The sequence below is a fragment of the Protopterus annectens genome, chromosome 6.part1 (assembly GCF_019279795.1).
Source record: "Protopterus annectens isolate FY-2018-M chromosome 6.part1, PAN1.0, whole genome shotgun sequence".
Classification (NCBI taxonomy): domain Eukaryota; kingdom Metazoa; phylum Chordata; order Ceratodontiformes; family Protopteridae; genus Protopterus; species Protopterus annectens.
This window is the reverse complement of record NC_056738.1, coordinates 341007142-341026534: the sequence shown is the minus strand read 5'-3', so window position 1 is coordinate 341026534 and position 19393 is coordinate 341007142. Positions and strand designations below refer to the sequence as shown.

The window sequence follows — 19393 nt, the reverse complement described above, 5'->3', positions numbered from 1 at the left end:
TTGTTTATGTCGACAATTACTTTATATTTTTGTATTTATTTTCTTGATATTTTCTTTTCAATTGTTTTAATTTTTTTAAATCAAATTTTCCCATGTTTCATTTATGTATATATTCATATTTATAGTGTTAGTATTTTCATGATATGCATTTATTTATTACTAAAGTTTCCCTACTCTTTTTAATAGGTGCCATGGGATCTTTTACATCTACCTGAGCTACCACCAACTCAAGCAGATGGGATGTCTGTTTAATGCCTCTCCTAAAGGATGTCACACTCAGTAATGCAGTATCCCCTAATGTTGCACTGCAGTATCAGCCATTTGAAATGAATCTATTTACCTGGATAAGGAATATAACCTATGGATGTCAGATATTCTAGTACCTAAGCTGAGTGTGCTACCTGTTGATTCATAAATATTCAGATGTGTCATCTGAAAATGGTTTCTAGAAAATGTCATACTGCTTCATTAGGATGCTTATTTAATTGGTAAAACATATGTTGACTTGTTTTTAATTAACATTTTATTTTGTAATGTATTTGTCAACTACTAAGCAGTTTTCTGATATAACAATGAGAATGGCTGATACAGTGGATAGTGTGGAAAAACTATATAACAGCATAGAAAGGCAGAGTATAAGTTCTGAACAGGGAAAATGAAGAAGACAAGCAACATGTGAGAAGCAGGTTAATGGCACAAAGCAGAATGAAAAAAAATGTGATGTTTCAGAAGACCATTTTTAGTGCATCTTAAAAAAGCATAGGAAAGAGATAATTTAATACCCATTAGTAGAGAACTCTAGAGAAAGGGGGACAAGGACTGAAAATACCAATGCAAAAATAAAATATAAAAGACACAATAGTAACTAGTGATTTTTTAATATATTTATTATTAGAAATCTGTTCACAAAGACAGTAATATGAAGACTTGCAGTGAACTAGATTATTGGTAACAGCAGTTAATGTATAGCATATCACATATCTGAGAATAAACCTATCCTGTTTGGAGGCTATGAACTCATAGCTGTGCACTAGCCATGGTTTACCTAGTTCAGAGCAGAATATATGGTAGTTACCTGAAACACAAAGAGAAAAGAGAGAGACACAGAAAGTGAGGGAGACAGAGATGGAAACTGAGGCGCACAGAAAGAGAGAGAGAAAAGCAGAGAAAGGGAAAGAGAGAGAAAAGTAAAGGATTTAATGGAATCAACTGACAGTCCATACCCTGTAGCCATAGCTCGATGAAGGCAGCTGCAGGTAACTTAGGCCTGAATGTAGGAGATAACGAATGTAGTTGCCTTGAAAGGAAAACTGGGCTTGGTGACATCTGTTTTAAAAAAAGTTTGTTTTGAAGGTTTAAAGTTTAAGGTAGCTCTTCAAGGATAGCTATAGCTAGATCTATAAAAAGGTTTCTGATCACATCTTGATCTACTATGCTTTACTAATGTCATATGCACCATTTTAAGCGATTAGAGTGGTTAGATGTCTTTTAAATATTTTCTTTTCCATCAAGTTATGATAGGAGCCACCATGACCTAAACACTGTTGCCTTATTGTGCAAAATTATAATCTGAGTCCCAATGGATTAGAGGGGTTATAGGTTCTGACTTGGTGCAGACAGTGTTTAACTTTTGGTTTTATTTATTTATGTATTTAATATTTGTTGACCGGGAAAGTCTGACTACGAGAGAGCCTATTTTCAGTGGAGACTTGGGAAGAAACACTCCAGAAGTATGTCTTTGAAATGTGGGAGGAAACCAGAGTACTCTGGGAAAACCCAGGCGAATGCAGGGGAAGACATGTAGACTCCACAGAGAAGGCCCCCCCCAGCTGAGAATCGAACTTGAGAACCTCTTGCTGTGAGGCAGCAACGTATTATTTTCATTCCTTATTTAGTTGCCCGGATATATTGCCTACTGTTTTCTACTCAAATGATTCAGAATAAATATTGTAAAGAGTTTAGCAGCATACTTCTGTTGAATGGTTTGAAATAAATGCATGAGTGAGTGAGTGAGTGAGTGAGTGAGTGAGTGAGTGAGTGAATACAACATGAATGGATAACTCTGTACTACTTGCCTGGAGAACTGTAGATTTCTTGTGCTAGTTCCTCCCCTTGGCTCTGTTCTTGAAAGCACTGTCTGTAGTTTTCCTGATGCAGACACTGGCTATTGCTGTTCAGACTTTGGTTCATCTTTGCTTGATGAGGGAAGACAGCTCTTGGCACACTGTCCTGAGGAACCTGCTGCACTTGCATGAACGTTTGGGACTGGTGCAAGAAGTGCTCAGGGTGACAGTGGGACTGCTGCTGGTAGTAAGATCCCTCACACCTGCTCTGAGAAGGTTTGTTGTAGTTCTGCAGTTGTGGCTGCTGTACGTAATACTGCAGAGACTGTGGGCTCTGTTGTGGTAGACCACCCTGGTGTAGAATGTGAGGGTGACCTGGTGTCAGTGGTTGCTGAGGATGAAAGGACGGCAGTCTTTGGTAGCTAAACTGGGAGTGTTGGTGTTGCTCTTTGTGTTGTGTATACATTAGCTGCTGTTGAGGCAAATTATATGGCATGAACCTACGCATTTGCACCAATGTAGTCTGTGGCTTCTGACTGAGCATATGCTGAATTGAACATCCATGAGTATCATATAACTGACTACCTGGGCTAGAATCCACACAACTGGAAACTTGTATCACAAAGTGCTTGTTTGCAAAAGCTTCACAAAACGAGTCTAATTTCTGAGATGCAGCTGTTGTCCTTTTTTCTGAATGGTCATGGGCATTCCCTTGTAATGCCAGATCATATGAGCACTGTCCTGCAGTTCCATCTGGACCATTTGAACTTGTGTGTAAACTGGACGGGTCTTCCTGTTTAATGTGTATCTGATTTATCTGGTTTTGGTCATTCATCTCAGAATGACACCAGTTCAGACCTCTGGGCTGGTCTATCAAAATTCCATTTCCTTTGTCCATCGAGGCACCCAATATAGATGACCCAGAGTCTGTAATGACTGAATCCTGGGGATCAGATTCTGGGCTGATTCCCATTCCATCAGCACATAAACTGTGGGAAGCACCACTGCAGGGAGCTGGCTGGAAGTATAAAACCTCTGCACTGGTTCCAAGGACAGGCCCCGAAACACCTTGCTGGTCCCCCATCAGTAGAAATCTTCTGCTGTTCTTAAATCATGGAACACATTAGATGTAAAGCTGAAAAACAAGCACATTGATATCAGAGTCAAATAAGCACTGAAAGGTATGCAGTTACTAAGAAATCATGTCACAGTTCAGACAATGCAAAGCATCTGTTAGCCACACTGCATACAACACAACCGACCAACACAAACATTTATTTAAGTAAATCAGTAAGACTATAAAGATACGAAAAGCTAAGATGCATGATAACTCATAAAAACATTGCTTGATCAAGATCACATTTCCCCTATAAACTCTTTAGGAAGAATAATCTTAGTACATTTCTAGTGAACAATCACAACTTTCTAATCTGAGCCTGACAGTGCAAGCAGAAAATAAGACTTTTCCAGAAGCAGTCCAAAAACAGTCTTTTATAATTCTGCCAAGACACCTGGGTCACGTGAGGCAGTACTTTTAAATAATTACATAACGACATAAAAACATAAAGGTCAAACCACAAACTGGCTACTTGGATAGAGATGTATTACATGTCTAACACTTTGGCATTACATGCCTTCAAGGACTTTTAAATAAAAATCCTACTTGCCTCATTGCTTAATTTTTAAGATCACATTTCATCCGTCTGTCTATCCATCCATCGGATCTGACTATTGGGTATGCACCTGCTTGTCAGATCTTATCTGGCCTTTTGGTAGTGGTCTTAGCCTCAAGCTCCTTCAAATTGTCCCTGCCATAATTCCCCTCTGCTTTTCCTAACTTTAGATTTCATTTGCCATCATTGTGGCTGGAGGATCTCTGAGTGCTTTAGCTATTTTTGTCTCTTAATTTTAGAGATACTTCAAATTTGTTATTTGGCCTGAACTACCTTTATAGCACTAAAGCTGAATGCCTGATATCTCCCTTTCATCTTTAGGGAAAACATTTCCCTCTTTTCCTTTTGTTTTTCTTTAGTATTATTCTAATAATATATATATATATATATATATATATATATATATATATATATATATATATGGGAGTCCTTGTGTAAATTGAAATTCAAATAGCCGATCAGTGAGTGTATCGATGAGTCACATTGGTCGACATATGTAAATTGTCAGCTGTGTAAATTGACAGTCCCTGAGGGTAGAGAGATGTGCCTTTCCTTGTGACTGAAATCTCAGATTTAGTATGTATAATTAGCAGTGGATGTGGGGGTACAGAGGGGCTTGCCCCTGTGCAAAAGACACTTTTCTTTTCCTTGCATGTTCTGAGGATTAACCTGGGTGCATGCACTTGAGGCCCTGATTCCAAAAGACTTATTCTCACTGTAAATGACCATGTACACTGAGAGCAGGCTGAGAGCATGTGTTTTGGAATCTGGTCCCCATAGAAAGCCTGTTTATAGATAGGCATTACACCAAAGTAAGTCATTCACACTGAGAGCAAGTCTTTCAGAATAATGGCGACTTACACTGAGAGCAACTCTTTTGCAATCTGGCCTGTAGTGTGTCAGTATGTTTTTTCTTGACTTAAAGCATGTTGACATTTCTGTGGATCAACTCTTAGTAGTAGATCTATCTATCTATCTATCTATCTATCTATCTATCTATCTATCTATCTATCTATCTAGATGTATGTATATATGTATGTATGGGAGTGATTATTATAAGTGAAACTCCCAGATGTCACTGTCATGTAGACACATTTTGATTGACAAAACAGGTGGCCAACAGGTGTGCAAAATTGACAATGGGTTAGGGAATATGTCCCTTCCCCAGGGATTGCGCAATTTCACAGTATATTTTTAATTAGCAGGGAGTATGAGTGTGGACATGCTTTCCTGCAAAAAATGGTGGATTTCTTTTGCGTGGTTTGGGGTTGTGCCTCAGAGCATGTCTGTGAGGTGTTCATCTTTTTTTTCAAACTTGTTGTGGCAAATGTTTTTAGTGTCACTCTACTGAAGTTCAGACTAAATTCAGTAGATATATAGGGTGACCAGACCTTTTTCCATTACTATAACTCTGATTTGCAACTTGCACACTGACCAATCAGCATGCACGTTTTTGAATATTAATGGGGGGTCTTTGTATAATATAGCAATAACCCATGGCTGGGTATGGGTAATGCTGGATTTACCCACGGCTGGCAAACAAAGCCAACCGTGGGTAAATCCAGCATTACCCACACCCAGCCATGGGTTATTGCTATTATACAATGGTGTTAGTTTGTTTTGTGTTATCTTTGTGTTGTTGCTATTTAGGTTTTTGTTTTCTTCACTTTTTATTCTTCTACTTTTTGTGAGATAAAATAGTCCACACTTTCAGTTTGTGTTTATCATGTATTTCTGTTTTAATTTAAATACAAGTTATTATTAATTTTTCAAGAGATGTTAGGAAATAATTATACAAGTAGATATAGTTTTAAAGCTTTTGGTATGTCTTCATGTTGTAGTTTCTTTTATATTTCTGTATTGGTTCTGACTTGATGGTTGGCTATGTTCATATGTTGGCTTGAGTTCTTGTTAGTATAGTACCTGTAATGAGAAATTGTGTTTATAGTTAGTTTTATGTTTATATATATATATATATATATATATATATATATATATATATATATATATATGTATATATGATCCTATATATATATATATATATATATATATATATATATATATATATATATATATATATATATTGTGGTTTTTCTGGTTCATTTTCGAGATATGGATGTTCTGTGTTATGGAGTTTCATTTTTTTTCTTGGTCCATTGTCTGTTGTATTATTGATATTATCTTCATGCATTGGATTTTTTGGTGTTTCTTGTTGTGTTCCAGATATTATTTTTCCCCATGTTTTAAATTAATCTACTGATGGTTGGTAATAGGATCGCAGTGATGTTTCACTTTTATGTCCTGTCACACTCATTATTTGTCATGCTTCCATTCCTGATTGTGACAGTAATGTTACTGCTGTTAAGGAGTGGTTTGTGTGTGCCTTCTGTATCTTTTTTATTGTAAATCTGTCTTCTGTGAGGTATCATACTCCTTCATTCCTACATTGTGCGAAGTGTAGCTGTATATCAAACCAGACTTTTCTTATGAGTCCGTCTACTGTGTTTGGGGAAAGTACTTGGCTGTTTCTCAGTTGTATTATTTCTTGTATTGTGAGTGGGTGGTGATGTTCTGCTGTATCTTTTCCTTGTCTTCTGTAATTTTTAATTACTGACTTAAATACGATATTTGCATTTGTTAGATGTATATCTGTTATTATGTTAATCTTTCTATTTAATGGTGGGTTGTTTATATATCTGTTAAGTCCTGCACATAAGGATACAAATTAACTTATTACGTATTCTTCTCCTTTTCTGTTTCGTACTGTAGCATAGAATTCTCTAAGTATTGTGTTTATGTTTTCTGGTGTAATAGTGTGCAAGTCTATGTTGTAGTTTTTTTATTTTTGCCAGTTTTTCAAATATGTTTATAGCCCACCGTGTTTGTTTACATGTACTCAATTCTTCTTTTTCTAATTCTAGGTGTTTCTATTTCTTTAGGAGTTTTTTCTGCATGTCTTTTGTTAGGTTTCTGTGTGGAATAGGCTTTTAATGTTTTTTTATCTTTTTGAAGTGTATGGCTTGTCATACTGTTGTCCTCTCTATGGGACGTTTTTTGCTGTAGTGCTTCCTGTTGTAGTTGGAGAACTTCCTTGCTTGTTGATGGTTTCATCATGGTTTCTGGTATGTAGTTAAATATTTCTTCAATTTCACTATCATTTATTAGTTCAAAGTTTACTTCCATTTTTTTTTTTTTTTTTTCTGTGTATGGTGTCTCTCGTTTCGGTGATTTTTCCTGTCTGACTTTGTAGTGTTTGTGTTTAAGAAGGCTCGTGCAGGTTTTTGAAGGGATGTTATCAAACAGGGCTAGGTGGTGCTGGGTAAAATATAGTTTAAGTACTTTAGAACATGATAACGTGCAGTTATATTATAGTTATGTTAGAAATCTGGTCCAGTTTTAATGCAAGCCAGCTTTTAAAAAGATACTTTAATATAGTTTTAATAATTGGTCACTAGATGGTGATGTGGTATGCTTTTTAGAAGGAATATGCTGGTTGTGGAAGTTGGGCAGCCACTGTGGTGCAGCAATTAGCATTGCCGCCTCACAGCAAGAGGTTCTCTGGTTTGATTCTTGGCTGGGGTGCCTTCTGTGTGGAGTCTGCATGTCCTCCCTGTGATCATGTGGGTTTCCTCTGGGTGCTCTGGTTTCCTCCCACACAGGGCCGGCCTTAGCTCAACTGGTGCCCTAGGCGAAGTAGTACTCCAGTGCCCCTTAAGCCCCACCTATACCATGCTCATGAAACACCCCTATAAGCCACACCCACAGGTCGGTCACTCCCCAGGAAAGCCACTCCAGCCATTTCCTTCATTTAAATGTATATGAAGAAAAGATACCTTGTGATGCAGTTAAACTGAAAGTGAAGGACAGTGGAATTTTCCTTTAATAAACCTGCTTTATCAGTTGACCCTTCACATATATTTTAGTATAAAAGTCACGTCCTAAGAAAATTGAAGCTCACATGCCTTATTTCAAAGAGTTGCTTAAGTTTATTTTAATTTACTTTGGGGTAGGTGAGTGAACCTTACAGCTCAGTGAAAGTAGAATAGCAACCTCCCTCCTCCATGTGTACAGTAGCTTAAGCTTGAATAGCACAAACGCAGATAGACATTTGCTAAACAATACAGTCTCAAAATGAAAACAGACTTGGCATGAGCAATAAACTTCTCTGCCATTGAAATGGCATGAAAATCCACATTCATAAAAAATGCATCTGGCCAGTGGAGGCTTAAGTTTACCTTTGGGCTATTTTCAAAACGGCCTCCTTGCACACATTTTTAGGACCATGCATACATGTATGTGTTCTTTGATTCACCTTCCTGATTGTATTAAATTACATTCCTTGTATAATAAAGCACCCCTTGTTAGTGTGTTTTTTAAATTTGTAGTTTTGAACATTTTTCCAGTAAGCAATAAAACAAAATGCATGACCCAGTAATGACAAACCTGCCCATTTCAAAACATTTTAACCATAAAGAGGGGATGGGAGTGTGGCCTCATGGTTATGGTGTTTGCCTTACAAACACAAGGTGCAGGGTTTTGAGTCTTACAAGGGATAATTGGCTAGGCTTAAAATGGCTCACAATGGCAGTTAGCTTAGTACTAATCTATGAACCTATAAAAGGCCACTCAAAGTTATGTCATTACAATCCACAAGTCAATAAGCACAATCTCTGCAGAAGTAAAGTTCATCCAAATAATTCTACATTAAAGAGAGTTTTTTTAATAATGAACAGTCTGTTACTGGCAAAAAATTTTACATTTCATTGTTTCATCTACCAATTCACTGCCTGCTGCCCTTGAAGAATTACTTTCCTACGTTACACAAAAAAATGGTAAGCTGGTAAAATTGCAATAGGGAATAACTGAGAAACTGACAAGTTCATAGTTACTAGGCATCTTATACAAAAGAGGACACTCTCAGGAATAAAAAACCTATACCCCCCCTTAAAATGCACCAAATCAGCAAGCAGTGCATTACATACATGCCTCCATACCTCTCAATCTCTTAGTACATGAACGCTGGAAAAAGCCTGAAACAGTGTTTGGGGGGGGTGGCAAAAGAGGGACAGATTATAAATATTGCTCTTGTAGACTTAGAAAGTTGCAGGGTAGCTGAAATCATCCAATATTAGGGTGAGACAGTTTTGTGAAGAAATAAGATGGCAGATAGGATTGGGTCTTTCATGGCTTAAAAAGGTGAGACACAGGTCAAGTCAGTGCAGCTGGTAAACTGTTGAGTATAAGGAATGTCATGCTCATCAAACCAGATAGTTGAAGGATTTAAAGCCTTTCATTTTTTTGGATAGAAATCTTTGGAGTCTTTCCAGTTGAGCAGTGTGCTTGCTTTTGTACAATTCAAATGGATAATTATATTTGATGATGGGTCTGATAAGGAAAGACTACAGTGGTAGGGTGATGCCGTTGGATCTTGACGATGTTCTCTTGGAAAGGAACATAGCCAGACAGAGGGATTTCCTGACTGTGGTAGAAACATGATGGCTGAATGAGAGAGACAGAGTTGTCCACATAAATAGCCAGGTTTCTTGTGAATTCATCTGTCTGAAGAGAAGTATAATTTATGAAGTGGGGGCAGCTTGGGGCAACTTGGACTTTCTCTATTTGTTTGTCAGTCATCATCCTTGCTTGCATAACTCCTGATGCTCATGATCATATGAGTTTTAAAAGTTCTAACAGGAAATAAGCAGGCTTGCATTAGGTCAAGCTAACCTAGAACATAGGAAATGTTGCATTGTAGACCTGTATGGGCATTTCAAGATCACTCGTGTCATGCTTTTTTCTAGGAGATGATACAGGATTAAGGATAAAGTAATTGCAGGCAGCATTTCCTAAATGTCTGATCTGGTAAGTTGAGCAATGGATGTGCCAACCAGGTGGAGCCACAAATTAGAGTAATCAGATAGAGGTCAAATTAGGATACAGGTTCCACAACCAGGTTCAATGCAACCAAACCACACTGGAACACCAAGTCCAATGAATGTCCTTTTACATGAGCGACACAAGCAACTATCTGAATCAAGCCAAACCCTCCATCTTATGATGGAACTTTGTGGTGAGCTGGTGGTTTCCATCACTGATCCAAAATTTAAAGCTGCCCAAAACTAACCATTTATGCTACTTGAAAGAAGTCTGATGAGGAAACTGGTGAACTTTTGTGAGCTAAATCCATATTACTCAGAGGACAATAGACCATGTATTAACCTGCAGTTTATTTCTGCCCTACATATACACTCAATGAACCAGTGACCTCATTTGTTATCTACATCATTTCAAATCCAGTTCAAAAACTGCTGACATAACCATTGCTTATATATATTTTTTTTCCATCTTTGGTCTTGGACAGCAGAGAAACCCAGAGGGATAGTAGTTGCTAGGTTAGTCTATTAGTTATCAAGTCACTTATCTGTTATGATGTAAGGCTAACCCTGCATCCCCAATCCATCAAACACCACAGCTGAATGCTGCATGCTGACCTGGCATTCATCAACAGAGTTCAAGGTTACCTTCCTGACTCATGTAACTAAGGCTACTGCTGCTGCAGTTGTGGTCATTTGAACATCTACAGTACTGTTTAAGGTTAACATGTACACCTGTACTCTTTGGTGGCAATGGGGTTAGCAATTATTACAGTCGGTTAAAAAAAATCCTGATTTAATTTGGACTTATCCACACACTGTGCTAAACCTTTCTAAATTCTGGTGGTAATTCGTGATGTCGTTAGAAGATGTGCTGAATGCTGATTACGCTTTGGTTTTGTACTCAGAGACTGGAATGCAGCAACTCTTCCTCGTATATGTTTTTATTTTGAGGAAGCATGTCCCTGCATCTTAACTGGCTGCATGGTAACCCACTGCACAGACAATAATAGTATAGTGTTTGCGAGCAGTAGTTACGAGTGTTGACTTATGACTCGTCACACAGTAGAACTCCGGTCCATAAATTGCGCCCTGCTTAAGTGGGGGAGGGCGCAACTGTTGCTAGCCTCTCGGCGGTGAAATAAAAAAAAATGTTGTTGTTTTTCAGCTTTTCCCGATTAGTGGTCGTCACACAGCAGAACTCCGGTCCGTAAATTGCACCCTTTTGAGGCTGGGGAAGTCGCAATTGCTAGTCTCTATGGGCGGTGGTGAAATCTTTAAAAAAATAAATGTTGTAGTTGTCTCTAAGGCTTTTCCCGGTTAGGGGGTTGTCACAACAGAACTCCGGTCCAAATTGCGCCCTTTTGAGGCCGGCCTGTACGGAGCCCTAGGCGGTCGCCTAGTTCGCCTATACCTAAGGCCGGCCATGCTCCCACATCCCAAAGACCTGCTGTAGGTGGATTGCACACTCTAAATTGGCCATAGGCATGAGTGTGTGTGTGCATGTATGCCTTCCATGGAAGGTTGGGCATTGGGCTGGCAACCCAACACTGTAAAACTCCACAGCCAATCATGAGCGGACAGGTGATCTGCTGTGGCAACCCCTAACTGGGAAAAAGCCAAAAGAAGAAGAAAGATGCTAGTTGTGGAAGTTACATATGGTGTGTCTGTTCTGACTTGTACTGCTCGTGGAATAGTGGAGCTCGAAAAAATAAAGCTGCTGGGGAAATATGTCTGCACAGATGTAAGATCTGCTATTGCTTGGGTCATATGGGTTTATTATTGGAATAGTGGAGCTAAATGGAGGCGAGTTCTTTTTTTTTTTTTTTTTTGCGAGGGGTGTGCTGCATTTACTTTTCATGCATAGCTTTTACAGTTTCTTAATTGCGTGTAGCTATCACAAGCAATCTATGCGTGTCAATGGTTTGATTAGGATTCACGCTGCTAGAAGTGTTTTGTTTTTAATGTGTTAATGTTTTATGTACAAGGAAATGTGTTACAAAAATAACGCTGGTGGAAAAATGTATTATAGCTGGCAAGTTGCAGACTGTAAAGATGTAAGATATGCTACTGCTTGGGTCATGTAGGTTTATTAATCATAGTGACATTGCTGTTACTGCATTTGTTGGCTACTGCAATACAGAAATATAAAAGAAACTACAACATGAAGACATACCAAAAGCTTTAAAACTATATCTACTTATATAATTATTTCCTAACATCTCTTGAAAAATTAATAATAACTTGTATTTAAATTAAAACAGAAATAAATGATAAACACAAACTGAAAATGTGGACTATTTTATCTCACAAAAAGTGGAAGAATACAAAGTAAAACAAACAAAACCTAAATAACAACACAAAGATAACACAAAACAAACACCATTGTATAATAGCAATAACCTATGGCTGGGTGTGGGTAATGCTGGATTTACCCATGGTTGGCTTTGTTTGGTCATGAGGGCAAAGCCCTCATGACCAAACCACGCCAACCGTGGGTAAATCCAGCATTATCCACACCCAGCCATGGGTTACAGCTATACTAATAATTGGCAGGTACTCTTTCAAAGCTTTTGCAGGATCTTTTGCATTGTTCAGCTGGTTGTTCCTAGCAAGTAATAGACATATATTAAGGCAGCTGGACAGTTGTTTGCTGACGTACTTTAACAATCGTTCTTAATATTAGTTTGTAATACAAGCTGTACTTCATATATTGCCTTTTCAGAGCTGATAATTCCTTTTAAACATTTTGTTGTCTTGTTTAATCTCCTTTGGTTTTGAAAAGCTGGGAATTCCTTATTGACGTGGTATTTGTTTTTTTTTTCTTTTTGTATACTATTATACACTTCTTGTTCCACCAAAATGGTATTTTTTTTCTTTTCTTACTTACATTATTGATTACAACTGTTTGTTCAATAGAATTGAAACAGATGTTGCATATTTTAGAATATCCATACATTTTCTTACTGTTTCACTTTCCCAGTCTATATTTTTCAGCTCACATTTTACCCATGCATAATCAATTCTATTATGATTGTACATCTTGGTTTTATTCAGTACTTTGGCAAGTTGATTAATTGAAAATGGAACCGAATTATGGTCCGATAAAACTAGTAGTAAAGTAACAGTAATAGTAATACCTGATAAAAGAAAACATAAATTTGTTACCATTAAAACAAAATATTATTGTTGTGAGTAGGTTTCTTAGATAATTGTATCAATTCTGTCAATGCGAGCAGCTGCAAAGTATTTTGTTATTATCACACAGAAGCTGGCAAAGAATTCTAGTTAATTTTAGAGTAGCTGAAGTTATCTAGCAAGATGGTTGGGTTAGGCTCTGGTACACCACTTAACCTGGATAAAAATGCAAAGTGCTGGCCTACTGACATTGAAAGACTGGGATAACATTCAGTCGGGTTAAGTTTAATAGAACCATGTGTAGTACATATTTCGAGTACTACAATTTCTGAAGTAGGTATTATCTTTAATTTTAAAATTTACCATATGGGACTGATGGCTTAGTAAGTTGCTACTTTATTGTCTTACTCTAAATAGTCATGTTTTGGTATTTTTGCATTACTAAAGTGAAGTATTCCGGACCTCCACAATCGCAACAATCGTCTTATTACTTAGGTTAATCAGAACTTTTAATATTCTACCCATTTGATGGACAGACTTTAGGATTGCAAAAATATACATTCAGAGAATTATAAAAACTGTGGCTTACAAAATTCATCTGACAATTTGTTTAGGAGTCTGTAAAAAAGGCTTAACATAGTTTGTAATTTGCTGTAAACATAATGAGATCCATAATGGCTAAGTTAGAAGTCATCTCTAGAGATTGTATGTTTGTCAGAAATGATGTTCTTCCTAAATATGACTAGATCAATAGAATTTACTAAGCATAATTGTCTCAAGCAGTTGTTAAACATTGGTGCTCTGGTTAGTATAATCGTTCCATCATATAAAGTTTAATGTAACTCTCTTTGATAACAAAATTTCAAAATATCAAGGCCATCATTTTTTTTACAAATGAAAGAAGTTGTTTTTAAGTTGTTGGTACCAGTATGTAAAATTAAATGGTTATATTCTGACTTCCCCATCAAACAGAGATTTCTGTAGGTCAAGTGTGTCAATTAGCTTTAGTACTAGAAGTGATGACACTGTTACCGTTTCTTTATATAAGTCAGACAAACTTCTATAGGACAGTCTTAAAATGGAATCTCTAGTATCTTTGTTTCAAATAAAGTTTGACCTGTTTTTTTCCCAATAATTTTGAGTTTTCCAGAATTAATTTTGGGTCATTGAACATTATCATATAAAACTAAATTGGGGTTGTTATTGCTTCCAAACATTGCTAAAAAGGGTGAAAGCTAAACCCATGCAATATTGTGCTCTTTATTTTTTTCTTTTTGATTAATAGTGTATCTTTACTGATCAACTATCCCTCAAGGGGATCTAGCACATTTTTATAAATGTGAATGCTGTAATGTAATTCAATACAATTCTTTTTGATAGATACAGGGGCTACTTCATGTGCTGAAAATAACAAGGTGTAGCTTTGCAAGTCTCTTATTTTACTAGTTCATTGTTATTTGCATATATATTTTCAATTTTCCTTTAAGGATAATGATCTCAGAGTACAGCACTGGAGAAGGAAGATTATTTTCTGTACCCCCTCTACAAGTTTGTATATTATTAGAAATAAAATTATTAAAATTACTATTAGAGGCCACTGAATTAGTTATATACAGAGTATTTTACTATGCTTAGTTTTATCATTCAGTCAATGTGCATGTGTTTCCTTTCCCATTTATTTTCTACATCAATGTGCTTGAAATATCAATGCTGACAAAGTCCTTTGTGTTTTTTTAGGAAGGAAGAGATCAAATATTTAAGATGGCTACCTGTTGTATGCAATAATGTATTAATATTAGAAGGCTTCTTATGTATAGAAGTACAGATTGGTCCTTGTTTATCTACAGCAAAGAGCACATCCAAATAACCAATGCTATCAAGAGACAAACCACCTGTAAATTTAATGCCAGATTGATTTGAATTAAGATGATGTAAAAATTCTTCAAAAAACATCATTTAGTAGGCAACCCCATACCTTCTTGGAGGAGAGCAGGAAGCTACCAATATCTCCCAAAGACACACACACACACACACACACACACACACACACACACACACACACACACACACACACACACACACACACACACACACATGCACATATATATTATGATAAGTGAAATAAAGCTGTTACAGTGTTTATACATATTATAAACAAGTTACATTGTCATTCCCATTTAAGACTATTACATGGTATTGCAAGTCTCTACTTATCCCATAATACACTGCATTTCTAAGCTAGAATCAGCTAGGCATGAGATGCATAAAGTGTTTGACTAAACTGATGATGTATTCTGCTATTTCTAAGACTAGTAATTAGAAGTGTTGGGTGATCATGGGTGCATATTCTAACATGGTGCCAGGTTTGGGATCTTGATGAATAAAAAATGAAAACCTGCCTAATCAGTTCCAGAACTGATCCATGCCACTTGAAGTGAATCAGCAAGGTCAGACTTATTTTATTGATAAAAAAGTAATTTTACCTTAAAAAGTCATATTTTACTTAAAATTTTAATTCCTTTAATAATGATGAAATTTATCTCACCAGATTCATTTGACTTCTCAGAAACCTTTGGCTGGCTTGCCTGGAAACTGAGGTTTATACAGTTTTGTGCGGTGACCAAATTAGATAAAAAAAGAGAGAAAATCAAGGTAAATAGCCTATTGTATTCTATGAGGCATGATGCAGAGGCCATAAGAGTTCCTTTTCATTCTCAGAGGGAGATAGTGTTAAATATGAGTCCATGGTTAGCGAACTCTATGAACATTTTGTGCTGAAAGAAATGTAATGCACAAAATAATGTGCTTTCACAGATGTGTACAACTGAAGGGTGAAAGTGATGAAGCTTTTGTATGATAAGTGTATAAACAGGCTGAAAATTATGGGTTTAATGGCACAAATAATGAATAAATAAGAGACAAAATTGTGAATGGTCTTGCTGGTATAGAAATGTCTGAAACCATACAACTTGAATTTAGTCTAACTTTAGAAAAAGCAATACAAATTGCCTGAGAGGCTGAATTAGTTAAAAGGAAAAATACTAATTTAAACATAATAAATTAACTGTGTGAAGTAAAATGCAGTTACTGGCAAGTTTAAAAAGAAGCATAATTCTGTTCAAACTAAAGCAATACATGAGAAGTACAGTGTAAGCCTGACAAATGCTTGAGGTGTGACTATTACTGTAGTATGTCAGAACAGAGCACTGCCTGTGGCCAAAGTGAGTGAGGGATATAAGAACTTAGATAATTTTGTTGTCATTTGTGAAACAAAGCCAATTAAAGAGGATATTTATGAAAATGAAAATGGAAATAATGTACAGAAATGATTTTTCCTGGGTTCAGTCATGTCCTGCATCTGGTGTTAAAGCAGACTGGAAGTTAAAATTCCCAGTCATGGAACCCGAGTGTGTTTCAAGCATGATACAGGGAAGGATGTTACTGTGATATCACATGCTATATACAGAAGTTTCTAAATGTGCGGGCAGTTGCATGAAGCATAGACAAAAATTCATGGCCTTGTAGGCAAACTCATCTGTAGACTTTTAGCTATATCTGAGTTTTGCATTTATGTGTGAGATGTTTTCTACACAAATAATCTGCTCAGCAGAGATACGTCATGCAAAATGGGATTAATTGCCAAAATAAATGATGTCAGTATAAATGTGTTTGGTGAAGATGGTCTATTAACTGGAAACTCATTGCTATTCCACATGCCTTGACCACATCCAGGAGCGTACCATTTCCAATGGTGTTCAAAGTAGAGGCAGAACTTAATCAAATGCCAAGCCATGAAATAGCTGAAATTGTAACAGCACTGACTGAGTGGTGTGCCCTCATTGCCCCAATGATTCAAAGCAATGGCTGACTGCATATATATGTTGATTTTAAAAAGTTCAAAAACAAGTAAAGTGGTGTAGTTGTGCATGAATGGTTCATTCTACCTATACAAGAAGACGTGCTAGATGCTTTCAATGGATTCTGACAAGTACCCTTAGGCAAAGAAAGGTTAAAGCTAACAACCTTCACTACACTTAGGGGAAAGGTTCGATTTTACAGGTCTGACATTTGGTATAAGCTTAGCAGCGAAAATCTTTCAGCACAAAATGACTGATTTATTCAGCACAATACATGGTGGTAGTGTTATGTTGGCATCATAACTTTTGGTTTAGATAAGGAAATTGATGGTTTGAGGTTAGTGGTAATGCCACAGAATATTAAAAATTCTGGTTTAAAGCTAAATCGAGACAAGTGCTAGTTTAGTAAAGCACAGCTCTAGTACTTTGGGCATAAAATAATAGCGGAATTAGACTAGATGCAAGCAAAGTCAGAGTAATAGCCAAGTTACAGAATCCATCCTATGTGAGTGAGTTAAGACAAGCCCCAAGCACGATTAAGTACATGGGCAAGTTTATACCAGACTTGTTGACAGTGCTTCATCCCTTAACTGATTTGTAATGCACAGAACTCCATGATTACTCTCTGTTATCAGGAAAAATTCAAGCTAGGTAAAAGCTATTTTAGTGCAAGATCCAATTGTAACAGTGCTTGGAAAGGTGATTACCAGTTGTTAAGCACTATTAATATTGAGTCTCATAGTAGGCAGTAAGTACTGACAGTGGTGATCAACAAATGACAACGATAGAAGCCTAAACAACTTTGTTTCTGCCTGCTGTGTGTGCCTTTCAACTTTTCTTGAGTTCAGCTTAAGTTCAACTCATATTTTTGTCCTGGCCCTTGAAAGCTTCTTTCATTGTCCGGTAAATCACTGAGGATTATTGTCAAAATATTAACATTTTAATCCAATTCAATTCATTCATTCATAACAATTTAATTCAATTTTAACACATATTAATATATTTAAATGAATTAGAGCAGTATTTAAAAAGGCTCCCTGGTTTTGATCCTTTGCCCCGTCCACAAAAACAAAACAAAACAACAACAACAACAACAAAAAAAAAAAATAAATAAGCTGATTGGTATGCTGCTGCTGTCTGTTTGACAGAGTTCACTAAGGGCTTTACCATATTTCAAAGCTGATGTTTTTTTTTCCTTATTTTTGTAAACTGTAGTACATGGAGCTGATAAAACTCCATGCACAGATCTGATCGTAACCCTTCATTATGTGTTCTTAAAATAGATTTCAATATTAATGTCTTGAGGTTTGTTCACATGGTGAATTTCTTGGCCTTCATGTCTTAAATACATTAACACCTCAGTTATCATTGGAGACCCAATCGTAATCCTCTATACAGTTGACTCCCTCTTATCTGGCCTCTCTTTAACCAGCCTGCTGTTTAACCGGCCATCAAATTTCTGCCATAGCGCTAGCAAAAGACAGCAGTGAAGAACAACAGTTCTGCCTCCTCTGGGCTAAATAATGACAAACATTTGAGTTTTATTCTTCATATTCATTAGAAAAATGCATATTAACACAAATGGTTATGGGAGCAAGCTTAATCCCAGTATTCAGCAGAGTAAAAGAAGGGCTGATGACAGCTGCAGTGCTGGCATAGTTTGGTGTCATCAAACCAGCAATAGTGAGCTAGTATGGTGTCACCAAACAAACAATAGTGAGCTAGTATGGTGTCACCAAACCAACAATAGTGAGCGTATGTGCCTCTAGCTATGGCCAGGGATCAGTAGTGCTCCAAACAGATGGACAAATGCTATATCCTGCTAACTTATGCTGATACTTGCAAACTGAAGAGTGCCTTGCAAGTATGTGAGCTTGTGAAACACTGTAGGTACTTGTTAGAGCTCAAGAGTTTCGGACTACATACTGACCACAAACCATTAGTTCCACTAAAAAGTTTTATGACCTAAGTAAAGTGTTAATGAGGCATCAAAGACTGATAATCAGATTAAGAAGGTAGAATCCATGTGGCTGTCAGTTGTAGATACATTACTCAGAAATATTATACATGACCAACCATTATCTTTTACCATAGAAGATATTGCCACTTGTGTCAAAGCAAGATGATGACCACACCAGTGACCATCAAGAGACCAGAGAAGCTTATGTAAGGTACTCAAAATGATAAGAGAGTTGCAAGCTGTTAGCTAACATGTGTGAAATGGATGTCCAGACTATTGGACACAAACTAGACAGCTCATGCATAAGTCAGAGAACGATCTGAACATGATGCCTTATAATATAGCAAGGCAGAATTCTGTACCTTATCTTAATGAGCAGATCTACTCATCAAATATTTGAAAATCATTAGAGCTTCAGCAAATGTAGAGAAAGAGTGAAAATTTCACTGTGGTTGCAAAACATTAGCAAAGACATCACAAACCTGGTGGCCAAGTGTCAGTTGTGAATTGTGCATAAACCACTGCAATGATGAGAGCCACTGATGTTTACACGTTTACCACAAGGTCCAAGGCAAAAAGATAGGTGGTGACTGATGTGAGTATGAAGGCAAAAATAGTCTCACAACATCAGAATAATTATATACTGACTATGAGTAACAATCAAATAATATCCAGATTCAAAATGATGTTCTCAAGGTATCCTCTTCCTAGTGAGCTGGGTACAGTTTGCTGCTGACTGTGAGTTCACCTGTACTCCTTCATGTCCTCACTATCTGAATTCAAATGGATAAGCTGTCAGAGCACTGCAAACTTTCAAAAGGTTGCTAAA

At 36.8% G+C, this 19393-nt stretch overlaps 1 protein-coding gene across 1 annotated transcript in view; it reads right to left on the bottom strand.

The window, feature by feature from the left end:
• LOC122805544 (transcriptional-regulating factor 1-like) overlaps positions 1-19393 on the bottom strand; it is a 544032-nt gene that overhangs the window by 319685 nt on the left and 204954 nt on the right. Inside the window, exon 2 of the mRNA XM_044075759.1 lies at positions 2076-3198. Coding sequence (XP_043931694.1) covers positions 2076-3147 — 1072 coding nt within the window. The 5' untranslated portion in view covers positions 3148-3198. The remainder of the gene's footprint in view (positions 1-2075; positions 3199-19393) is intronic.